Here is a 27,158-nt window from a genome sequence, read left to right as displayed (position 1 = left end):
TGCAGAAATAGACACGAAGTGAATTTGGACATTGAAAGTGCCGGGTTCTCATACATAGAGAAGCTCCGAGGGTTTGGGAAGTTTGTTTTGCTTTGTTTGTGAACTTTGCCAAATTTTCATTTCGCAAATAGTGTGTAGACAATACTGTTTGTATGCCATGGAAATTATTATTATTACTAAAAGTATAATTAGATATCTTTAAAATTTTCATGTGGGAATGTAACCCAATGATCCAACACCACATAAAAATTCCAAATTAAGTTTGACAATTGTTATGCTTTAAATCTGATCCAGAACTGGTTGCACTGTTCTAGAAGGTTTTAGAACCTTAAGGACATAAGGTGTGGATGATAAAAGCAGGCTCTTGGAGGCAGGTCTTGAAGATTATAGCCCTGCTTCCTCTGATTTAATATTCTGCTTCCTGATTTGTGAAAACATCAGGAGCTTCTTCCTCACATCTGCCAAAATGTTGGGAGCCTCCTCCTCACATTCTCACTGACATGAGCTTTGCATTTCCTTCTTCATTACGATAGATTGGAGCCACCTGCCAAATCAATTTTTCCTCCATCAAGTTGCTTCTGTATTGTGTTGGTCACAGCAATTAGTACAATAACTAATACAGAAAGTTGGTACTGAGAAGTGGCGTTGTTGTGGTCAGAACTGATAATGGGTTTGTAGACTTTTGGAATTTGTGGATTGAATGTGGCATTTAGGGCTGTGAGCTAGACAAGTCCCAGAATACTGTAAGCAGAGTTTACTGGGCCATCTGATTGGAGTTTGGAAAACCAGCATGTTGCATGTTGCTAGAAACATAGACGGTAAAGGCCGTCTGTGCTCATGAAGTCATAGAAGGGAACAAGGTCCCTATCATAAATTTGGTTAGAGGCCATGCTTGTTACCTTTAAACAAAGAATCTGGCTACATTTTTCCAATTTCCTGAAAATTAGAGTGAGGTTGAATCAGAAAGTAATGGACTAATTTATTTGGTGGAAAAACTTTCAAGACAGCATAGCTTCTGGGCTATGGCAGTTATTACTGGCTGATTTGAGCTGAATTTATAGCAAGACTCTAAAGCCAAAACCAGCAGAAAGATGTGAAAATTGTACCATTTGGTAAGGAAAGGAGCATGAGTGTGTGAAAAGTTGTAGACAGGGTAGATGTGAATAAAGCAGGTACCAACGACAGGACAGTGGCTGTTAAAGAGATCAATACCTTTTATTGCAAAGAACCTTGGGCTTTATGCAGAGAGGATAGTGAAGTACCTTTAAGGCAAGACTCTTATGCTTAATGCTCCAGGAATAAGTGTGTGTGTGTGTGTGTCTGAGTTTGCTTTACAAATAGAATGCCTGAAAAGATAGAACAATAGGGTTTCCTTACTGGAAAATGACCTCTTAGAGATAATGTTTTCATAGATTTGGCCAAAGAAACACTCTGAGGCTGCCATAGTCATGGTCTAATGCAGTGGTTCTCAACCTTCCTAATATAGTTACCACCCTTTAATATAGTACTTCATGTTGTGGTGACCCCCAACCACAAAACTATTTTCATTGCTACCTTGTAACAAATTTCATTACTGTTATGAATCATAATGTAAATACTTTTGGAGATAGAGGTTTGCCAAAGGGGTCATGACCCATAGGTTGAGAACCACAGATATAAAGGGTCCCAGATACCCCCCACTGGCCCGCAGAATTTTGTGTTACCTACATGGTTCTGGATTTTCAGGCACGAAGAATGTAAGAGTTATGATGGAACTTGCACCATGTTTCCAGAAAAAAAGACTATGAGATGAAAAAGTGCGTGTGTAGTAGTGTGAGGTCAGTGTTTGAAATTGTGTATGTGAAACCAAAGTTGCTCTAGAGAACCAAGGATAATGGAGATACCAGGAATCAGGGTTATCTTCAAGTAATACTTACAGATTTGAGCCGAAGTTGACAAAACCATAGTGAAGAAATTGCTGAAGTCTCTTGGATTTCAGATGATGCCACACATACTATGAATGTTGAACACAGAGATACAGGGTTAAAGCATTGCTCTGTTGACTTTCAGTCTTGTTTTGGTCTAATCTATTGCTTGTTGTTGGTTGGTTTTGCTCTTTTGGGGGGCCTGCCACCCAGCTCCCAAATAAATCACACACAGAGGCTTCTTTTTTTTTTTTTTGGTTAAATATTTTTATTTTTTTTTTTTAATTTTACAACACCATTCAGTTTAACATAATAGCCACAGATTCCCCTGTTCTCCCCCTCTCGCCCCCCTCCCCCTCCCCTCCGCCCATCCCCCATTCCCACCTCCTCCTGATCAAGGTCTTCCCTGAGGACTGGGATTGACCTGGTAGACTCAGTCCAGGCAGGTCCAGTCCCCCCCTCCCAGACCGAGCCAAGCGTCCCTGTATAAGTCCCAGGATTCAAACAGCCAACTCATGCAACGAGCCCAGGACCCAGCACCAACGCACAGCTGCCTCCCAAACAGATCAAGCCAAATGACTGTCTCACCCATTCAGGGGGCCTGATCCAGTTGGGGGCCCCTCAGCCTTTGGTTCATAGATCCTGTGCTTCCATTCATTTGGTTATTTGTCCCTGTGCTTTATCCAACCTTGGCTTCAACAATTCTCGCTCATATAAACCCTCTTCTTTCTCACTAATTAGACTCCCAGTGCTCCACCAGGGGCCCAGCCGTGGATGTCTGCATCCAGATTCCAGAGGCTTCTTCTTAATGGTGAATTCCCAGCCTTTAGCTTGGCTTGTTTCTTGCCAGCTTTTCTTAACTTTCCCCATCTACCTTTTGCCTCTGGAGTTTTCCCATTCTCTTACTTCTGTAAATCTTACTCTCACTCTGTGGCTTGCTGTGTAGCTGGGTGGCTGGCCCCTGGAGTCCTCCTTCTTTTCTGGCTGCTTCTTTTCTCAAAGATTTCTCCTTCTATTTATTCTCTCTGCCAGCCAGCCATGCCTATCCTTTCTCCTGCCTTGCTATTAGCTGTTTATTTCTTTATTAGACAATCAGGTGTTTTAGACAGGCACAGTAACACAGCTTCACAGAGTTTAACAAATGCAATATAAACAATTAAAATAATGTTCTTAAAATAATGTTCTACAACAATTGCTGTTTTCTTATTTCTTACTTTGGGAATGAAAATGTTTACTCTCTCATTATATATGGGGTGTACATACCATTTTGTTTTTGTTTTCGTTAACTCCATATGCAGTTTCTTCAATGCCCATATTTTCTCTGAAGTAGATTGGTACTGCCAGGAGCCGAAATGTCTCAAAAAAGAAAGATTTTCTAAGTTATTAAAACATTTTACATTTGTCCAGTGTTCTTCAGATTCCTTAACCTTCATTCTCCTAACAGACAAAAACAAAAACCTTTCCCCAAGACTAATTTTGGGGATTTCCTTTTTGGCAAGTTATTATCTGATTAAATGAAAAGGCATGTGTTACTGGTATAAGTTAGTTTAAATTGGTTTGTTTATTATTTTTTCTTGTTATATTTATTTATTTGTTTATTATTATTTCCTTGTTATATTTTGCTGGGGCTCACAGCTAATCACTTGCTTTGAGCATTAGAAGGAACTTTGGTCTTTTGAAAGGTGGGTCCTACCAAAGGTGGGATTAAAGCCTTTGCATGTGAGATGGCTATAAGCCTTTAAGAGTTAGGGGCAGACTGCTGTGGTTTAAATCCAAAAATGTTTCCTTCCCAGAGGCTAGTGTATTTGAATACTTGATTCCCCAGCTGAAGGTTGTGTTTTAAGCGGTTGTATTTAAGGAGACTATAGTAGCTCAGTTGGTATAACATGAGACTCTTAATCTTAGGGTCATGAGTTTGTGTCCCATGTTGAGTGCCAGATAATGTGGGTATTTATCAAGGCAACTCCACATAGTTAATAAGGTTTATTTTGGGGTAACTTACAGCCAGTAAAGGGGTTGGTTACAGGATCCAGGAGAGGTGAGGTGCAGTCCAGTGGGGTTCTCTGGAGAACTCTGACTTGGTCTGCCACTCAGCATCCATGATCATGAGGAACCAAGAGGCCCAGCATGTCTGGATCTTGGGACTTAAGGGCTTCCATCTCGGCCCCACCCCAGGTTCAGGTCATAGGTAGGTGTGGCTGTTACCAGAAGCCTCACTAGGGGTAGTACTTCTAGGTCAAAGCTGGAACAGCTATCCACTACATCAGACGGTAGGGCTTGGCTTGTGTAGGTGGTCACTGGGGCAGACATGTGAGGTCATAGCCCAGCCCCAATGGGTCAGCATTCTGCATCTTGGTCTGTTAGGATGTAAGAGCTTCCATCACATCACAAACTTTCACTGCCATTAACTCTGTGCCTGTCTTGCTAACATGGACTGAAATGGTGAATTGATAGACATCTTTCCTTAAGTTGTGTCTGTCAGGTATTTGACCACGATGATGAGAAAAGTAACTAATACAAATAGTTGGACCAAAATATAAATGTAAATATTAAAACATTCAATTTTAAATGAGTATATTTAGTTCATCTTGTTGTCTTACTTATATTTCAAGGTAGTGGTAGATTCAAATAGAAATAGTATTTAGACTTTTTAAGTGTCCAAAGCAAGGGATGCCTAACAAGCTCTCTATTTTTGTTTCTTAAAACAATGTAAGGATACTATAAAATGGTTATCATTAGCTCTGGATTTAAGGTATAGATGAAGCATAAGTAAATTTTGTGTTTAAGTTGATGCCATATCTGAAGATATTTCATTTTGTATATTTAAATCCTCCCAAATCTGAAAATATCAGAAATTCAAATGTTTCTGGTCCCAAGCTGTTTGGATAGCATGATCTCTAAATGGAGTTTTATGTGATTGATTATTGGGCTGGCCAGTTTTATGCCAATTTGATACAAACTAAAGTCATCTGAGAGGAGAGAGCTCAATTAAGAAAATGCCTCTATAAGATTTGGCTATAGGCAAGCCTGTAGGGCATTTTCTTAATTAGATGGAGGGACCATGGTAGTCTTGGGTTCTATAAGACAGCAGGCAATGCAAGCCATGGGGAACAAGCTGGTAAGCGGCACCCTCCATGGCCTCTGCATCAGCTCCTGCCTCCAGCTTCTTGCCCTAGTTGAGTTCCTATCCTGACTTCCTTTGATGATGAACTACAATGTGCTACTGTAAGCCAAATAAACCCTTTCATTCCCAACTTAATCTTGGATCATGGTATTTCATTGAAGCAATAGAAACCCTAAGTAAGACAGCTGTGTATATAGCCCTGCTTGATTTACTTACAATAGTTTCAAATTACTCCCCCCCCCCAAACAGAAGATTAATATGCAAGCCTCTCTGAGAACTCCTGGTATTTCTAGCCGTAGGGGGAGGAGAAGGAACAGGACCGGGCAGAAGTTAAGTTGGGATGCAGTCAGAACATAAGCCTCAACTACCCAGAAGGTTGTTCTGAAGGTGTTTAAGGTTGAAATAGTCTTCCTGCCTTGACGAAAACTGCTTTGATCTTGAGTAAAGTGAGCTGTACTACTAAAGGAGGTTCCTACAGGCACTGACAGGTGAGGGCTGAGAGTACTTTGGAAAACTCATCATATCTGTGGGAAAATCAGATAAGTTTTAGTATTAAGCACACCTTTTAGACTTTGTCCTTCATGTGCAAGATATACACATGTATGTTTTCAATTAAGTCTTTGAGTTTGGACTATTAAAAGTGACCTTTCCTAACTTAAACAGTATGTTTTTAAGATTAATGTGGGACTCTCCCCATTGCCACAGTAATCAGTTCATTTAAGTCACTTATTTTGAGCAGTATCTTGTGTTTGTTCATCAGGAAATAAGAGGTATAATTGTTATTTAGGTTTTTAAGTTTTCAGTTCCATTTGTTTATGGGAATATTTATTGTAATGTAACTGTATGATTATCTTGTACTGTTTTGAATAATTCCAATGTAACACACAACTTTCCCCTTGTTCTGTCTTGTAAAATAACTGGCCTATATTAAAAAGAATTTCTTATTCCATTCTTTTTCTTGGAATTGGTGCATAGAAAAGAGAGACTCTGTCTTGGTTGCTCCCCCATGCCTTCTTGACTCTTGGATTGACTGCTATAATTTATTTTCTTTTTGGTTTTTCCCTGAAAGTCATCCAGAACCAACAGTATTTATGGAGCAGAGCAGTAGTTCTGCTACTGAATGTGGAGGTGGGAAGGTATCTGGCATTTGTACTGACTGTATGAACAACAGTCACATGGATTGAATCAGATTCCAATAACACTTAGTATAATCTGAACTTTAAAACTATTGCTACTGAGGATACGAGGTCAGTAAGATGATAATGTTAGGAACATCAATCCTGATGAAACTTAGCATAGGTGAGACTCTTGTACCTTTTGTATGGAGTGTAAATCCACAAAACTGATACATCAAGTAGTGGTTTGAGTATCTTCCTACTCCTCTGCCAGAAGTATTGTTAGTTACTTTTTCCTGTTCTTGGTTGGATTCAGATAGTATTAGTAGATTTTGTTAGCATTTCTCTTATCCAAGTACTGACCAGGCCCAGCTCTGCATAACTCCCAAGACTGTGCACACTGAATTTTTCAAATAATTTTGCCTTTGGAATTTAAAAAAGAAAGTTGTAAAATATCATTTGATGATTATGAGGTTAAAAACCAGAGCCAAGAACTTATCTGTAAGCATTTGATTGTGTAGTCTTACTCATTTACTGAAAGTAGGTGATCATTTCAAACTTTTAAAGTTCTTTAAAGTTACAACCAAGGGAAGCAGTTACAGATAAAGAAACTGGTATGTTCTCTCATGTAATAGCCTTCATCTTATCTTGTAGGAAGGGTTTAGGTAGGTGATTCTACAGGTCCAAGTTGAATTAAGTGCATAAAATACTACGTTCTGTCAGGTGCTTCTGAAGAGTACCTTAGAACACTTTCCTAATATGGGTTCTTAAAATTGTCTCTAATATTATCTGTGGTATATAATTAATAAATGGTGAATCTACTGACTTAAAGTGGATTTTCTGCTGCATCATATTGCTTTCCATGTTTTAGATGCATTTATATTTGCCTTAATCAAGCACAACAGTTTTTTAAAAGGTAGAGGATTATGGTAGAGTCTGTAAAAGATTTAGGTTTGATCAGGTTGATAAAAGTCATAACTCCTTAAGTCACTTCGATCTATAGTTATTATATAAAATAAGTCAGAATTCCATTATCAACAACTTAATAAGATACCATTTGTTATTGATGATAGTACCAGACTGCAGTTCAAAACTCCAGGGGTTATATCCACACTGCCTTCTCCATGCTGTTCTCTGGATGCTCCTTGGTGTATCAATAACTAAGAAAAGCATCACTCAGTGAAGAAGCTTTGACAAGCCTTCTTGTTTTTATTTTGGCTGATAATCAGTAAATCATTTCCCCACACAGAATCTTTTCATCTTAAAAGATCAACTATCATAGCTTTTCTACTAAGAAAAATACTGACATATCAGCCAAAAGCCTTTCACATGCCTATTTTGAGAAAGCCGTATCTTACAGTCACATTGGGAATATTTATAATGCTTTAAACACAGAGACATTGCCTTTCTGGATAGATGAGCCATTCTTGGGAAGATGTCAGTAGTTGAGGATACCAGAATCCTTATCATCCTTATATGAGTTTTGAATTTTAGTTTTCTAAATTAAAATTTAAAATATATTTTGTAGGTATCTTTCATTTGGCTCTCAGAATTTTAGCATGTAGCTGACATTAGCTAGAACTGTCCTGGAATGATCTGAAAAGTTCAGAGGTTCAACTTTTCATGTAGTAACCATTTGTATTGGCAGAATATATTTTAAAATAGTTGTTGATTTATTTTTATTTGAAATTTGAAATCCCAGAGATAATTTTCTTATCTTGAACATTATCTTGATTGACAAATCTTTCCCTAAAGATTATTTTCAATCTCTAATTAATAAATATAGTATAACATAGAAGTCCACTAACCTGTGCTTCCATAATTATTTGCATTTAGTAGATTATTCACAAATTTGGATTAAAGTTGATGAAAGAAGTTACTAATAGCAAAACACTCAATAGTGTTTTAAAGACATCTAATTATTGCCAAAGAGAAAGAAAACATTGGGTTGAAATCAATTACCAATAAACTGTTGTGGATATGGCTCTGTATGTTGTGAATGTGTTGCTGTGATGATTGATAAATAAAATGCTGATTGGCCAGTAGCCAGGCAGGAAGTATAGTATAGGTGGGACAGGAGAGAGGATAATTCTAGGAAGTAGAAGGCTGAGTCAGGAGATGCTGCCAGCTGCCACCGCCATGAGAAGCAAAATGTAAAGTACCGGTAAGCCACAAACCACATGGCAACTTACATATTAATAGAAATGGGCTAATTTAAGATATAAGAACTAGATAGCAAGAAGCCTGCCATGGCCATACAATTTATAATAATATAAGTCTCTGTGTGTTTACTTGGGTCTGAGTGGCTGTGGGCCTGAGTGGGACTGGAGATAACTCCAGATACAAATGGCGCCCAATGAGGGGCTAGAGTTTCCACCTTAAACCTGAAAAAGAAGATTCTAAAACAGAGCTAAAAACAGCTTCCTCATTGTCTCTCTCAAGTTAACTGCAGCCTGCTGGATTGAGCAAACCTATGGCAGGTTTGTGGTGTGCAGGCTTGACCTACATCATGGTGGGAATGAGGCATCTGGAAGCCGCAAAGTACACTGCATGGTAGATTTAGCCTTTGCTAGTACAGACAAAAGTAAAGATATATAGAAATGATAGAATAGAGGGTAGATCTCTCATCTACAATAGAGACTTGTATCTCATTACAGAAAACATTATTTTTGGAGAAAATAATATTTTTAAAAACTACATAGTAATGCTAAATATTTCTTTTACTTTTCTAATGCCAATTTAAAAATTACTGAAAATGATGTTATCTTCAGCCAGTACATAAATGAGGAATAATTTTCCTAGCTCTAAAGAAGATCCTTATTCTTATAATCTTCTTTGTTATGGATTAAACCATTTTAGTATGTTATGTTTTAATATGTTGATTCTATAGTAGAAAAATTGTAGTAGCCACCATTAAAGCAATCTATTTTGAAACTATATCAGAGATATATTATGGTATTTTCTAATAATTTCCAAAAAATGTAGAGTTTAGTTATTTATAGGAGAATTACATCTCCCATATGGATTAGTATGTGTTCACCGAACTAAACTATAGTCACTGAGAAATAAAAAAAAAAGTCTATAATTTAGTATATAACAAATAACCAATGATGATAGGCTCCTGTTAGTGTCTTGGATATGACTTCATAAATTCTAGATACTATATAGTAATTGGGGAAATGCTGGTACTTTTAATATTGCTCTTTGGATTATATATAAACTTTTAAAACATATTTCTTCATGTGCTTTAGAGATGGCTCAGCCTTAGGAACACTTACTGCTTTTGCAGAGGACCCAGGTTCAGTTCCCAGCAACCACATGACTCACAACCATTTATATTTTTCACTTCAGTTTCAGGGCATCCTATGCTTATTCTGACATCCATGGGTACCAGCTATATATGCAGGCAGGGGAACACTCATATACATAAAATGAAATAATTAACTCTAAATTTAAAAAAATGTATTTAATGCATATGTGTGCTTTGTCTGCATGTATGTCTGCACAGTAGAAGAGGACATCAGATCCCATTATAGACAAATAGTTGTGAGCCACCATGTGAGTGCTAGAAATTGAACTCAGGACTTTTGGAAGAGCAGCCAGTACTCTTAACTCTGGAATCATCTTTCCAGTCTCCGCTAAAAAATTTAGAAAGTATTCCTTCAGTGTTCTTTGATGCCAGACTTTAAAAAACATTATTTTCCTATGATATTTCTACCTTCCTTCAAAAAAAATATTTGTTGATTGGATCAGAATAGCTCTACTTGATTTTTCAAATTGCATTTATGAGATTGAAAATTGTGGACAGAGTTGTGTCCATCACCCCACTGAAGGCAGTGATCTTCTCTGCATGAGTGAGAGGTGAGGCCGTGATCTCCTTTGCATCACTGAGAGGTGGGGCAGTGATCTCTGCATCTATGAGAGGTGAGGCCATGGTCTCTGCATCAGGGAGAGGTGAGGCTGTGGAAAGAAATGTGTGTGGTGAAAACTTCCAAGTGATGGGAACTTTCATCCTGAACATGTGGAAGAATTCTCTATATCTACTTCCCAATGTTGAAATAAGAAACGTCCAGCTATAGAATATGATTTTGAGCAGTGTTTACTTTTCTGACTTTATAATTTGTTTTTTAGGAAATGGTCTTAGAAGAAGTACCCCTGGGTAATTTTTTTTAAAGAATCATTATCAAAATTCTCTCTGGTTAGAACAGCAACAGTGAAATTACACTATTTTAAAAGTTAAGTGCTTTTGTGTTTATTGAGAATATTCCATCTGGCTACACAGCAGTGGTGTGACATTGAGACAGACAGGACAGGAAAATTAATGCCCAGTGAAATGATTTGGAAGAGGGCTTATAATCAGCTATTGGCAGCACTAGAATTAGAATTCAAATCTGACAGGCTAACTTCATGTTCTCTTAGTCATACACAATTTCATGCTATGACCAAATGATCACTGTGCAATAAAACTTGTAGTTCTATAGATTGGCTCTTTCAAAAACATTTCTATCACAATCCCTTCAGATATACTGTAGTTACTTCCTCCAAGCATCCCTCCCTTCCTCTCATGCCCTTATTCCCCCGATGAATTTTAACTGGGTAAAACAATTCTTACACAAAGATAAAGCATTGAAACAAGCGATGTGCTGAGGGGAGGCAGTAATTTGTAGGGCAGCCAGTTTAGATCTTTATCATGGCATGAATTTGGTGGCACCTCCTAGTCCCTCTGGACTTCTTTTCCACATCAGACAAAAACCACTGGATGGTTTTGTGTAGTCTGGCAGGATTGTTAGTTGCAGTGGTGTAGAAACGGAAACAATTTGGGAGTTCTAGATTGAAACCGAGGTGCCTGTTCCATGAAGTGGCATTGGTACTGAACTTTGAGTACCAGATTTTATATATTTAAACCCTTTTTTTCTTTTAAAGTGGATGGTATTGGTGTCTGTTGAATGCCTTTGGAATACTGAGGCATTCATTGTAATTATACATCTTACAAAGAGGAATTTTGGAGCAGGATGATTGTAAATTTACTACAAATTTAGAATCCAAACAAAACCCATTTTGTGTTTGTATAAATTATTTTAAGCTGTTTGTTCAGAACTTACAATTTATTCTACAGTCTTCAGTTTTTGTGTGTAGGCCCACCTCTCACCCACCCTCGCTTTCAGTATGGAATTCATATAGAAAGGTTCTAAAAAATCTGGAGAGGTTTATTTTCTTTTACTACTAAGGATCCACAAAATTCACTTACGTTCTCAGGACAGCTGACATGATGGAAAATAAAAATAACATTCCCCAAAAACTAATAATAAAAAGACATTAGACCAACATAGTAAGTTATTAAAAATATAAAGTATTTTACAAGAAAATTAGAGTATCATGTGTGTATTTTTAGCAACTTACAATAAGTAGGTGACTTTAGAGTTGTTCTGAGGAAATACTATGCTGTTTGTCTTCTGAGTGTCATGAAATTCGACACTGAAGAACTACACACACCATAGTATCTGGTGTGCTGAGTTGTCCATGTGTGATGGGAGAGAGGAGGTGAATTGTTACGTATTTGATAGTGCTGTTTGTACTCTTCCATTAATCTGCACAATTATTTTGTCTTTATATTTCCCAATTGACTGTAACAGAGTAATTGTTTTTGTTTTCCTACAGCTTGAATGAGATGTGATTGGCAAATAAAAATTATATACATGTACTGTGTACAATGACATAGAGGTTTTTGTATAAACTATGAAATTAACATGTTCATTATCACTTGTAAACAAACACAGATACACAAAAATATCAGTGTAATTTTCTTTTAAAATTAAAGACAAGCTTATTGCCATTGGTTTTGTTGCTTTATTTAACACATTTCTCCTCCAATCCTACTTTCCTTCTTAGTCTGGTTTTTATTTCATATTCCTTAAATACTGATGATGGTATCTGGGATGCAAGTACCCGTAGTATAGGAAAGCAAGCACATGCTGGCTGTAGTAGTTAGATGTGTTAGTTCCTGTTTTATGAAGGATAAAATATTTGAAGTGAACCTAATAGATATCTAGAATTTCACAGAAGAAATGGGAGAAGAGTTTTTCATGAACTGTTTGTGGATACAGGAAATCCAAAATCTTTTTAGATAGTGGTGAATGCATAGTGGGTATATTTGGTAGAAATAGACATAAGTTTGGGAAAGTAATAAATAGTTCTAGAAAGGTAAACTGAAACAAGATTGTTTCTTGAATTCCAAAGTCCATTGTTTACATTTTTAGAGAAAACTTGATTTTGTAGTAGGAGAATAGCGTATGCAGAACTAAAATGTAAGCTTCGGAGTCATGCTGGAAAGAGGAGGCTCTGTGGTTAATAGTTCATACTGCTTTTCCAGAGAACCAGAGTTTAAGTTCCCGTTCCCACATCAGGTGGGTCACAACTCTTTGTGACTCCAGCTCCAGGAGATCTTGCTTTTCTGGTGTCCCCAGGCTCCTGAACACAGGTGCACATAGTCCTGTTCCATACACATAATAACTAAGTCTTTCAAAACGGGAGTTAATGCATAAGAGAGACTTGGAGATGAGATGTTTGCTTCATCTCAGCAGGAGGTAACCAATGATGTAAATTAGGGAGTTACTGACTGACTCAGTGTTCATGATTGCAATTACATCATCATGATTGCAATAACATCGTCATGTCTGGAACAACATTTCACAGTAGTCTCCTTCCCTGTCCTCCATTTCTTATATTCATTCTTCCTTTCTTTGTTTGCATTCCCTGAGTCTTGATGGTAGTGGTGATGTCCCACTTAGGGATGAGTCCCTATTCTCTTTTTCTAAGTACTCTCACCAGGTACACAGCTCTCCACCGACTGCTGTCCACTGCCGAAGGCAGCTTCTTCGGCCAAGGTTGAGAGCAGCCCAGACTCTGGGTATAAACATCAGGTTTCAGTGTCAGTTGCTTTCCCATTGTAAATTGGTGCTGTATTTCACAGACCTCAAAGTCCAACATAGTCCAATGTTTTGGTCAGTGTCTTCTGATACTCACGTGCTGACAAAGATGAATAGTCAACAATGTTCACAGCAGAAATATACCAATGTTATAGTCACAGATATTCAACCATATATATATTGCTCAATCAGTCCAACCTCATGAATTAGGGTGAAAGAATGGCCACCAAATGCATGCCTTACCCCAAACTAGAACCTTGACTTCCTGTAAACCCTAGGGTTTATATGCTGCTTAGTTAGGGTTTCTATTGTTTCAATATAATACTATGACCTAAGAGCAAGTTTGGGAGGAAAGGGTTTATTTGGCTTAAAGTTGAACATTATAGTTCATCATTGAAGGAAGCCAGCACAGGAACTCAAACAGGGCAGGAACCTGGAGGCAGGAGCTGATATAGAGACCATGGAGGGCTGCTTCTTACTGGCTTGTTCCCCATGGTTTGCTCAGCCTGCTTTCTTATAGAACCCAAGACCACCAGCCTAGGGATGGTTGGTTCCACCCATAACACCCACAGTGCCTGGCCCTGCCCTATCAATCGCTAAGAAAATGACCAACTGGCTTGCCTACAGCCAGATCCTATGAAGACATAAGATCTTCTCTCAGATGACTTTAGCTTGTGTCAAGTTGACATAAAGCTGTACAGCACATATGAACTCCCTAATGACCATGTTTGTTCATTCTTTTGTGTGTTCACGTGTGTTTGCCTGTGTGCTCATGCATAGGTGCACACTGATGTTTTCATGTGGAGGCCAGAGAACAGCCTCCAGCACTTTTCACTTTATCCTTGAGGCAGGGTCTCTCACAGGCCTGAAGCTCACTAAATAGACCAGATTGGATGGCCAGCGAGGCCCAGGAATAGTTTGTTTTCACTTCACCAGTGCTGCATAGGTATGGGAATCCATTTCAGGTCCTTGTGCTTCTGCTTCCCATCACTGGGATGACATGCTCTTGTCACCACAGCTGGCTTTTTTCATGGCTTCTTGGTATTGGAACTCAGGTCTTCATGCTTGCCTGACAAGCGCTTTAGTGACCGACCCATCCTCCAAGCCCTTAAAGGACCTTTTCCAGTTGCAGTTCAACTTTTGTACTCCTTGTTTGGATTCCATAACTTCTTGGCTTATTGTGAGACTTTGATTCTTCCCTAAATTTAGAGCTCCTGCTGCATCATGTTCGTTAGGTCATATACTCACTTGTGTAAAGGATCCTGAGTGAAAAGTATACTCTTTTTCTTTAGGATGTTATTTTTCCAGGTCCTACTCTATACGTGTGTGTGTGTGTGTGTGTGTGTGTGTGTGTGTGTGTGTGTATGTGAGCACATGTATGCATGGCCATGTATGTTAGTGCATGTGTTTTCCCCAGTGTCATAAACTGAATGTGGTAAATCTGAAGCTTGAAAGTTTTGACAATATTCATTGAAGTATATAAGCAATATATAACATTGATAATTTCTCTGTAGTGACTTAAAATTATAAGTATTTTATATATGAAATTTAAAGTGCAATTATACATCATTTAAATTTTTTGTTACTGACCTCCTAAATGAAATTTAACATAAGTAACTCTGCCCGTCCAATTATGAAAATGTTGACTATATAATCTAATTGTTTAAATCAGTCATCATTGCCAATCTCTCTTTATGACATAACTTGTCTGTCAGTAACAAGCTTGACTTCATTTTAACATGTTAATACTTTTCTATGAAAATATTCCATCTCTGAATTCCAACTGTGAGATATAAACTTGTAACAGGAGAACACTCAGGATGAAAATAAAGATGTTTCCCTCCAATTTTCCTTGCTTGGCTGTTAGTGTATTTCCTAGCATCAATTCTTTCTTGAATTACCCCTTTGCTTTATGTTCTGGAGACTTCTGTAGTCAATGCATTGTAACAAAATTTGGGATGTGTGATGAAGGATGCTTTCTTCTTTGAGAGCAGAAACAGAGTCATTGTGGAAAAATAAAGACAACAGGAAAACTGGTGGATTGCAGTTCAAATGCATTCTTAGGCAGATCAGTTTTAGGAAAGGTGTGAATGATACTTGGGGATTGCATACATATGTATTTTTATCACCCATGAAATTATTTTTTAAAAATTAACTTGAATTATGTTTATTTAATATAATATGCAACATGGTAATCACAAGATAAATTGATCATGACGTCCAGTATATACTCTCTGGTACTTCCCCCCTTTTATGGAAAGTAGATTCTTTTCTCACATAATATATCCTGATTACAGTTTCCCCTTCCTCTTCCTAGTTCCTCCCTGCCTCTCCTGTCCAGATTCACTCCCTTTCTGTCTCTCATTAGAAAGCAAACAGGATTCTAAGGGATAATAATAAAATAAGATAAGCATATCCATTTTGACTTAACATCTCCAATGTAATCTATTTTAAATATGCAACACTTCTTTAATATCTTTTGTATTGCGTTTTGATGCAGCTTCACAGTAGAGTCTAACATTAAGAAAACATTCTATTTAGCATTCATTCATCTATTTGCTAAGTCACTTAAAATTTTTGTATTTTCACCATGTAAATTCTAGTGTACAACTGGGAATAATATGTAACATTGATTTAATTCCTGTTGATGTATTATGGTGTCTGTATTTATTTATTTAAAGACAAGTACCAATGTTAGAGTTAGTTGAAAGAGCTTCAAATGGTTGCTCAGAGTCATATAGTTTGTGGCTGCAGCAAGAAGATACTCTAGCAGTCCAGCAGGATCAAAGAGATTATTATTAATAATAAAACCCACTCATTGAGATAGAAGCAGTAGCAACCTGTAGATGAGCTATTCAAAACATATGATAGATAGTTTAATAGAACTCTTTCCTTTATTTTTTGGCTGGTAGGTATCCTACTGACTTGCAGGCAGAACTGTGAGTGTGTGAAGTCTGCCTTTCCCCATAGTGCTGGCCACGCAACACTCCAGCTGGCTGCTCATAATTGCATTGATTTTGATCTGAATGAACAGAGCTCCAAAAAAGAAATGAATGAATGTACAAATATTCTACAAATTTTATCTTTTTTCTCCTCCATAGATATGATATCTGCACTTATAAAAATAAGCCCTGTGGAACATTGGGTAAGTTTTTATTTTTTTTTTATTTATTTATTTTTTTTGAGTAAAGGATAATTTAGATGTCTCTTTGAGGCAATGAAGCTACTCTTTATTATTATTAATTTGGTTATTTTTCTTTCTATTACATGGGAAATACCCCCCCCAAAATTTTTAAACCTATCCTTTCTTGCATACATAATTGCTTGAAACAAATTTTTGTTCCCATAATAGTGAAAAAATTTAAATTTTTATTAACTTTGAATTCTCTGCTAAATGGTATGAATGAAAACAACTTAGAAGATTATTTAAAAATCAGTAGTAATTATAAGTCAAAGTTACCACTCATTTTCTTATTTTCTGTCTTTCTAATAAATTTTGTAAAACAAACAAACAAAAAATCCCCCCAAAACAAAAACCAGAGTGTTTGAGACAAGTGAAAGCTTCTTGAAATCAAGACTAGTGAAGGAAAGAAAAGAAAACAAACTAAGATACTTAAAAGGGGGGCTGCAGAGATGGCCCAGAGATTAAGAGCACTGGCTGCTCTCCCAGAGGTCCTGAGTTCAATTCCCAGCAACCACAGGTGGCTCACAACCATCTGTAATGAGATCTGGTGCCCTCCTCTCTCATGCATTCAGGCAGAACACTGTGTACATAATAAATAAATAAATCTTTAAAAAATGAAAAATAAATGAAAAATAAAATTATACTTCTTTTGGTATATTTTTTTAAAACACTTATCTCCCATGAACTCAGATATTATCTAAAAAATGTTAGTCCAATCACCAAAGAATTTCATCAAACAATTAGCCAGAGATGGAGAAAGAAGGAGGAAATTTCTTTGTCTTTTTAAAAACATTTCAGTAATCATCTTGAATTTTTAAAGAGGTATATTTTGTTATGAAGCATGGTTTGATATTGGTTGAAAGTTAAATGTAAACACAGTGGATTACTATACAGCTCTCAGAAGGCCAAATCTTAAAATAACTAATGTTATTTTAAGGCAGGAGATTTTTTTTTCACCCTTTGACAATTTTTAGTGTCATGAAAACATTTTACAGACTCAATATTTAAGAAGAGAAAGTCATTTTTTTTGACTTCTCTATCTATATCAAGTCTCAGTTTTCTCATCTGTAAATGAATAAGTTAGTTCCTATGAATATCCTAAGCATTTGGGAATATCCAGTTAGAGTGGACTTAGGAGAAAAAGTGTTCCCAACTTCCTGGTGGTTCAGTGAAACATCCCTTCAAAGACTGGAATTTCTCTTGATCAGTTTTTACATGGCTTCTCCTATCCTGTGTTCCTCAAGATTTATGACTAGAGGAGAAATCCCAATTAGCCAATGCCTAGTATTCACCATGGAAAAGTTTGCTAGTTTAATACCTGTCACAGAAAGAGCTCTCTTTGCTGAACTAGCTCATGTTGGGATTTTCTTTGTAGTGTTTCAAGTTAGGACCAACTGAGAAAACTTGGAGTTGAGACTAACCTTGACAGGTTCAGAGTATTTGTGACTTTTTACAATCTTTTAAACCTCCTTGTTTCTCAGTTTTCTTATTTATGAAGCAGAAGTACTATCTGACCTTTTACTAAAGGAATATTGTTAAAAAATCAATCAAAAAATACAATTCCTTTGAAAATGAATGTTATAATAAAGGAACAGGTATTATTATTTGATAAAGAATCACCTGCCGTGTTTTATTTAATTCATTTATTTATTGTTCAAATTCAATAGGTACATATTAAGTGTTTGGTTTTTCGAGACAGGGTTTCTCTGTGTAGCTTTGGCATCTGTCCTAGAACTCACTCAGTAGCCCATGCTGGCCTCGAACTCACAGAGATCTGCCTGTTTCTGCCTCCCAAGTGCTGGGATTAAAGGCATGCACCACCACTGTCCAGTTTCTATTAAATGTTTTATCTACTTTAGAACCAATTAACCCTAAAGCCTCAAACAAGTATACATATAAGCTAGGGCTTATATTTTCAAGCATATATGTTTTAAGGACATAAGTATATACATTTTCATTCTGTTATTTAAAGGTATATTTATTTACATTTACAGGCTCTTTATTCTGGCATTAGTAATATGACTACCTAGTACTTTCATTATCATTATTAATGATCTGATGTACTTTACTGTCTAATTTGTTCTTTTTTTGCTCAAAATAATATATTGTAACTTTAATCTTTCATTCAATTCTATAGTTACTAAATTGATTGCTAGGTATACATGATTGTATTTTCAAGTTCAATTATTTGTAAATTAAAATTATAATTTTTGAAAACTGAATATAATGCATATATAGATACATGTATTGGACTTTTATATGTAGAAAATATTGGTACATAATCAAACAGTTTATTACTATTTTATAAATATAATTTTAATTAAAGTAATTCATTACCTATTTTAGCATCTATTGTGTTGATATTTATGATGAGGTGGGTTTTTTTTTTTTTTCATAATCTCTTGGTTAACAACTCTAATGGCCATTTTCAATATAGGGGTAGTTGGGTTAAGGGTACAAACTGACCACCAAACTGAGGAAATCTAAATGACCCAATGGTAATGAAATCCTGATCAACACTTTCACACCTAGGCGTTTTGACAGCAGCAGTCGTCAGAAAACTAGAAAGTGGTAGGAATTAATGAAACAAATGCCAGTGTTTATTCTCATTATCAGTCACAAATCAATAGCTACTCTCCAAATAAAGCCTTTCTAAAGTTGTCCCTCAGCTTGTTAACAGTTTTAGATCAGGTATCAAGCAAATATGTACTTATAACTACACTTGGGTGTCAGTGAGAACTCTTAACTCAAGATACAGTCATAGAACACATACCAAAAGAAAAACCACTCCAACGCTAATAAGAGAAAAAACAAACCAAACAAAATACAACCCAATGCAGCACCACCATCTTTAGAAAAACCAAAGGATAGTTAGTGAAAATATAAGAAATGTTAATTTATCAATAATTGTGAGTAGTAATCCTGTAAAAATGACTCAGCACAGAAATAGTGTTCATTGTGGTTTTGTTCTTCCAACATGATCTCCCATACTGAACCCAGCAGCTTAGAGGCAAGTCATGTTTCTAGTCTGCATGTTGTGGATGTGTGTGCTGTAGTGGAATTACAAGTAATGTTTATAACGTATTTTTGGTTAGTCAAAGCATCAGTTCATTTTGCCCCAGTGGTCCTTCTTTTTTATTGTCTTCTTTCAGGTCCCAATACCTTTAGGTGGTATGGAGGGTCAGCACAGTGGTGTCACCCATGCTTATGACAGCTCTGAGGCAGAAAGAACCCCCTTTCTAACTAATTTCTGCTCTTCCCCTATAAAACAGTAGAAGAAGCTGTTATCAGCGAATCCAACACTCACCTTAACTTTGTGTTAACTTAATAAGTGTGACTGTTATTTTAATATTTATATCAGGAAGAACAGAGAAACACAGTTTCTAGAGCTGCCTTAGTAGAAAATATGGATTGAATAGTGTTGACTGTTCCCAATTAGTGCCACTGGGCACTTGCACCCCCCCCCCAGAACACTGTTTGTTGCTCTCAGGAAATATCCATTGAGCTGAATTGGGGTAACCTTGGTGGGAAGGCAGTTCCTAACCCTGGAATAACACACTAACAGAGTACATGAAATTTCGTCCTTTCTTTCCCTTCAGTGTCTTTCAATGATTCTTCTATGCATGTATTATTTGGCATCTGCTTCTCATAACAGACAACATTTTTCATTTTTCACAAAATTCTTTTTTCTAAGTGCTGATTTCAAATTCTATACTAATCCACAGAGCATAATCCACAGAGCATGGTATTCATTTGGAAGTAAATACTAAAGGTTCCAAGGGGAAATAGCTCAAGTAACGTAACATTTCATGAGAAATCAGCGAATTAACACCATGGTTTTGCTTTATTAGTAAGAACTCTAAAGCACTGAAGGGGGGTGGGAGAGAAGAAAACATTGAATGCATGACTGACTTCCCTCCATATATACATAAACTGCTGCTATCAGGGCTAATTACAGAGATTAAAAAAGTACAAAAGTTTCAGTTTCAGCTTTCATAGTTTTTTTTCCCTCCTGTTTTGAACTATCGACTTTTTTTTTTAAAAAAATAAAAATGTCATTTATAAAACCATTTGGGATTCCCTCTTTTTGTTAACTAAAAAGTTGCTTGTATATTTTTATGAACCCACTCAACTTAAACAGATCTCTTTAGAAAAATAATGTGGATATATTTTGCTTTCTACAGCTGAAGAATATTAAAATAGAAATGCTTTCTTGAATTCCCTTTTCTGGCTCAAGTTACTAGGTGGTCCCAAGTTACCAGAAGTGAAATTTATAAATCTAACCCCTAGTCTAGACATTTTCCAGCACCGACTGCAGTTCAAAAAATATTAATGTCTAGCCGGCAAAGTGAAATTCCCCCCAGTGATTTCGCAAATGACTAGAAAGTTAACCTTTTGCCAACTGCTCCTTCTGTGCGTGGAGGTTGTTAAAAAGAATCCAGGCATTTAGAAGTATAGGCTTTTAAAGGCTGAAACACCTTGGCTTGACCCTCTGTGTCTCTTTCTGTTTATTCAGGCTTAGCCTCCGTGGCTGGAATGTGTGAGCCTGAAAGGAGCTGCAGCATTAATGAAGACATTGGCCTGGGTTCAGCTTTTACCATTGCACATGAGATTGGTCACAAGTGAGTGCATTTAAGAAAATCAAAACAAAGTGGAGAACTCCACTCTTGAAACCACTTGTAACTACTGTGTGGAAAGCCTGTACTCAACTCTTTGAGGGCCTTTTTGACAGCTTTCAGTAGAGACTGTTATCATCTGGGGTATTGGGATAAATCTTCATAAGAACTGGAGACTTGTTAAATAGACAAACATATCACACTTGAATGTTGTTATGGGCATTTAAAACAGTGAGCTTCTGCTGTCTTCTCAACACCTAGTTCCTTAGGAAATCCATTGTGAAGTTATCTCTTTTTTCCTCAAGTGGTAATTTATGTATTTTGTCTTATGGTTGTTTGTTTCAGGTTTTTATTTTTTGTTTTGTTTTGTATTTGTCATTGTTTTTTGAGACAGTCTTGTTCCGTAGCCCAGGCTGACCTTGATCTAGATAGGCTGGCCTGGAATGCAGGGTAATCCTCCTGCCTCGGCCTTGTGAGTGGCAAGAATGAGCCCCCATTTCCGGCTACCTGTATTTGTTTACACTATTGACACCACTCCCTTCAAATGAACCACTGGCTTCCCCTTCATGGACCTGGAAGCTTACCTTCTCTAGGCACAGTTCACACAGCCATTGTTATGTCACTCGTGTTGTCTGACATACTCACTTGCCACCAAAAAAGTTTAAGAGCTCATCCTTGTTTTTTAAAGAGGACTTTAAGTTTTTAATATTTATTTCAAATAAGTCAATGCCAATGTTTAAAACTATACTTTCAACCAACCCCCAAACGCAATAAACCCATTATTTAAATGAACAGACAAAGTGAATGTAAAATCTGTTCATGAGAAAGGAGAGGTCTGACAATCGTTTCCTAGAGTTCAGACATTTGTGTTCCTAAGACTGAAAGATGACTTGTTCTCAGTGTTTAATGTGATTCGAACTAATGCTCTCCTACATGCAGAACCAAGCAGGAGCCTCTGTTTACTGACAGGCTTAGCTCTTGAGCACCTCTTCCCCCTCCCCTAAGACAGAGGTCATTAACATTTAGCAAAGGCTAATTATATCTACTACCTTAAATGATGGAAGATATGTAGTTTTAGTTAAATGTATGATTTTAGTTAATGATCTACCCTTTTTAAGCTGTGAAGTGGATGAAAAGTAAAATAACAATAAAATCAATATTTATGCTCCACAGGTAATTCCTGAGAAAAACTCAGTTCAGGATCCCTTCTCCCTTCTCTTCTTCCTTCCTTTCCTCTCTTCTCTTTCTTTTAAAATTAAACTCCAATAAACTTGGGCCATTTTGTTGTCTTATTAAATGTTTTTAAATTGGTGTTGATTGGGGTATAAGTTCAAGTAACCATCAAGTTTTAAACCTGACTGGAGTCACTGCTACACTTTTAATGAGATCTTAAAAATATTGGCATTCTAGTTTCCATTGCAACAAAAAGCAAGAACAAAGCAAAAAGCCCTCCTAACAGGCACTTACTTCATCTCTAACTCACTCAGAAATCTGGCTCATTAATGACTGTCATAATCTTATACAACCAAACCAATTTTTGTTTGTTTTGTTTTGAGGCAGGGTCTCACAATGTAGGCTTGGCTGGCCTGGGACTCACAGAGATCTGCCTGCCTCTGCTCCCACCTGAAAGTCTATGCCGGCATGTCTGGCTCCATACCAAGTTTAATAGGCTCTGCTAGAGCCACTTCTATGAAAAGGTTCAGAGAGATACCATAGAATGGATGACTGATGTGTTCTGAAGGCACTGTCATCTCCTGCAGGCACCAGTTAGCCCATGTCAGGGCCTATACCTGCATTCTCATTCCTTTTCGTATTTATTTTGTTTTTGCTGGTTCCAGTCCTTTTTTTAAAAAATGTATCTGAGTGTTTTGGTCTGCATATATGTATTGCTTAGATAAAGTTTTATCTTTCATCATATCATTTATTAACATTTTCACTACCTCTCAAGCTTTCTAGATTTTGCTTATTTGAACTGTTTCAATTTTTTGAAAAAGTCCTCAAATTAATGGTCTATACTTTACATAGAATAATTGTGAGAATGTAGACTATTCTTCTCAAGTTGGTACTTTGGAGCAATGTCCTTTAATAGTTAATTCTTGTTTAAAATTATTTAAATGCTTAAAATCGAGTATGGAAATGTCACAAAAATCTTTAAGATGTAGAGCTAGAATACATCCATCCAGATGTGTCACTTGACAGATGTGTCAAAAACAGAACAAAACCTAAACAAACAACCATCTGTTGTCTCCCGCCCGGGTGATTGCTAGGATGCTGTCTTCTCTTCCCTCTTTTCCTGAGCTGAGAGGCAGGACACCTTGACCTGCCATCATTTAATGTGTGTGGTAGATGATTATTTGGTCAGGGAGAATCTGTTCCATGAAGATCCCTTTACTTACTCTTAAGATCTTAGTGGTTCGCTTTCAGTAACTCAGCAGATCTCTGGTACAACGCATATTATCATTAAACTGTCGAAACTCAGTCTGGAGAGATAGTTTAGTGGTAGAGAAATGGCGAACATGTGAAAGGCTTTTGGTTCGATATTTGATCCCTAACACTTTGTAAAATTCCTCGAACCAAACAAGAAAATGAGTAAGTGCACTTCTTCCTGAAAGGAAGTGGCAGCTGGATCAAGTATATTTTCCAGCTTGAAGGTACTATGCCTTTGCCTCCCAGCTGAAAGTGTATGTCACCATGTGATTTTTATCACTTAATGCAATAAATTTTAAGTGATAGGGTGATGCCTGTAGATTCCTTCGGTAAGAATCTTTGGTCATGAATTATTAAGAAGAGTCCTTACTGAATGACTAGAATGTTTGAATAATTTTCTACTTTTCAAAAATTTGTTTAGAATGTGTTTTGTGTCCAATTTGTATTCCCATAGAAATGTAGTATCCATTTTAAATGGGTGTGTGATAATGTCTTTATTTGGCTACATCTTAACTAGCAACTCTCTCTCTCTTTCTGAATACATTTGTATCTGGGCAAGCGCGCGTACATACATATGCACATACATGCATGTGCATGCATCCATGAATGTGGAGGCCTAAACAAACTTGGATGTCATACCTTGGGTACTGCCTACGTTCTTTTTGAGGCAGAGTCTCTCTGGCCAGGTAGGCTAGGCCAGCTGCCTAGTGAGTTCCAGCTATCTACTTTCCACAGCTAGGATCGCAAGTGTGGTGACAAACGTAGGTCCTGGGAGGCTGCACTTGGCCTGTCATGTTTATGTAACAAGCAGTTTTCAGACTGAGCCATTTTCCTAGCTCCACCCCCCTTAAAATGGATTTCTATCCTTTTGTGGAATACTAGAAATTAGTTTTATTTATTTATTTATTTGTCAAATGGAATAATAGACTTTATGCTGTACTATCTCTAGTTTTAATGTAAGTTACAAACCAAAGGCACTTGATAGATAACCTCAAAGGAAGACACATTTTTGAAAGATTGTTTTAATTAATTGTGTGGTTTTCATGGTTTTAGAAGTTGAAACAATTATGATGTCAATAGGGTGGCAGGATTTCAATCAGACATCCACTGTATTACAAAAGATCCCCAATGTGTCTAATTGTACAGAAATAGTATTAAAAGAGGTTTAAAAAGTATTCCTTATTTTTAGGGGTGCATATCAAAGTATTTTTGAACTAATATGACAGGATGTCTTATATTTGACTTCAAAAGTAAGGCTAAAAGATAAAGCAAGAAAAATAACATCTTTGGCTTTATAACATGGTTATGGCAATTTGTCACACCATTCTCTCTACTGTTGTGTGCAGCTGACTTTCACACAAAAAGAACAAGCTCTAGAGGATTTTAGGTGTAACAACTTGTTATTGCAATTGAACAGATTTTTAACTTGATTTTTACACTTTATTTTTCTTTTTCAATCTGTTTGTGATTTATACATGGGTCTGTATCTATGTGTTTGTGGGTTTCCTGTGCATAGACATGTAGAGATCAGAAGTCAGTATTAAGTATCTTCCTCTATTATTGGCCTCCTTATTTTTCAAGAAAGGATTTTTTACTCAGAGCTACTCAATTTTGGTTATGGCCAGTAAAATACTGAAATTATATGCTTATGTATTTCTCTACACATATATGTCCACATAATACATACTCCTTATTATGCATATAATATGCATATACATTTCCATAAATGTTCTTATGTATAAATATCCCTCCATAGTTGCTAAAACAATAATTCTGATATAAAGGCATTCCTTAGAAAAGTTATTATAGTGAATTATTTCACAATTAAGGTACTAATGACAAAAGATAGCTAAGATTAATCTGATGATTATTGTACTCAGGATCTGATATTTCAGAATAATTGTGTGTGTGTGTGTGTGTGTGTGTGTATTACAGAAATAAACCTTGTAAAGTAGAATCTCATTATTGTAAACTTTAGAAACTTTGTTAAATTATCTCCTTCATTTTCCTGGAAAAATAAATAAATTAAGTTTTAGGTAGATAATAGCATGCTAATAGACTGACAATTTCAGCTGTCATGAACCAAATTAGTAACTTTTTATGTCCTGGACTAAGGAAGATTATAATGGCAACCGCTGCATTGTTGTACCTAAAATCCCTGTCTTTGCAATTGGTATTCCCTTTAACCACATATGCACTACTCCAGCTTACCTGACTTATATAATAGACATACTAATAGTGGAAGAAGAAATATAAATAATTATAGTGGTTCCAAAAACTTTTGGAGATCTAAGCCTCAGCTCAGAATACTTATACTAAGTATGAACATTGTTTTGTGCACATATGGAAAGATTTTAGGCACTAAATTCTGCTAGGTACCACCCTCTTTCTATATAGGTTCACTATCTTGAGTTATTTGTTTTAGTAATTTGTATATGAAGTAGAATGAAATCCCAAAGCCTTTAAAAAGAACACATGAGCAGATTATAATAACTATCTCATTGAGTAACTACTATATCTAAAAACATTTGCCAGGGATAGAAGTCTGAGTACCTCCCATAAATTCTAATTTTGCTTTATTACAGTAAGTGTTTCATGGCAAAAATCAGTCATGAATAAAGACAGGTCACTAATGGAAAATAATTCTAAAGAATACATTATTCTCTTTCTTTTTCTGTGCTACAATGGGAATACTTAACTTTGCTATTTTATAGTTGTAACAATTTAGCATACATCATTTAAAAGGTCGCCCCATTTTTCCTTCCCTCCCTTCCTCCCTCCCTTCTTTCCTATCTTATCAGTGTATAACCAACATTAGCCTGGAATGCACGTGTAGTCCAGGAGAGCCTTAACCTCCCCATAGTTCTCTTGCTTAACATCACAAATTCTGAGATTATAGGTGTAAGTCATCATGTGTGGCAGAAAAGTTACACTTTAAAATCAATTTTATCATATTAAATAACTTTAGGAGACAATGTTTTGGTCTTGTGATGTAAGATTCTTCTGAAGAACTGAATGGACTCATCTATGTACTTTTCTTCTTTAGTGGCAGAAATTAAAAGGATGTATTGGACACACTATACACATTTAATTAAATGACTGACAGTGTAAAGTACCATCATTAACTAACAAAAATGAGGTTTATGTATTAGCAACATGGTTATCTTCAATTTAAAAATGAAACCTGCTTAGATTCAAAATTTGAACTAGGCACTTTTTGTTTTTAATGGTTTTCAGTTAGTGTACCAGCCAATTTTGTTTTTACATTTTTTTTGTTATTACATTTGTATCCTGCTGTGCCTGTCCTCCCATTATCCCCCTGGTCATCTCTTCCTGGGTCCTGCTCATCTCCCCAAATGATTTTCCTTTTCCTTTTCTGTCGTATGTATATAAATCTGGATTCTGCATATTGAATTTAATATGAAAACATGATTTTTCAACAGACTCCATAGGCTGCAATACAGATTAAATCTATACTCAGCAAAATCTGTCTACTATTTTACTCTTACAATTTAAAAAATCTCCTAAAAGAATCTACCAAAAATTGTGCACCAGAATCTTTGTGGTGCAAGATGCATTACATTATTTTGGCAGCTAATTATTCATATAACATAAGAAAAAGTAAAACGGGATTGATTACACATGAGCTGCTATTTAAATGTCTTTAACAGTAAAAAAATTAAAATCTTCCTTTGGTGATTATATAATTACCATATATGTGAAAATTTTGCTTGGTTAATGTGGTTTCAAATGAAAACATTTGAAAAAATAGGTTAATCTATAGATAAGATATTTGAGAAAAAGCAGGTATGTTCATGTCCTGTCACACATGATAGCCTTTCTTGTGGTTATAGATACTTAG

The 27,158-nt window shown here is 36.3% G+C and overlaps 1 protein-coding gene across 4 annotated transcripts in view; it reads left to right on the top strand.

Annotated features, from left to right (window-relative positions):
• Nucleotides 1-27,158, top strand: part of Adamts6 (ADAM metallopeptidase with thrombospondin type 1 motif 6) — a 234,759-nt gene that overhangs the window by 56,384 nt on the left and 151,217 nt on the right. For all 4 annotated transcript variants that reach the window (XM_028883981.2, XM_028883990.1, XM_028884000.2 and 1 more), the window contains exons 8-9: nt 16,171-16,214; nt 20,770-20,875. In XM_028883981.2, the coding sequence (XP_028739814.1) occupies nt 16,171-16,214; nt 20,770-20,875 (150 nt within the window). The remainder of the gene's footprint in view (nt 1-16,170; nt 16,215-20,769; nt 20,876-27,158) is intronic.

This window comes from Peromyscus leucopus, chromosome 11, assembly GCF_004664715.2.
Source record: "Peromyscus leucopus breed LL Stock chromosome 11, UCI_PerLeu_2.1, whole genome shotgun sequence".
NCBI classification, from domain to species: Eukaryota; Metazoa; Chordata; class Mammalia; order Rodentia; family Cricetidae; genus Peromyscus; species Peromyscus leucopus.
Note: the sequence above shows the minus strand (reverse complement) of the source record. Positions and strands in the feature narration are given on the sequence as shown.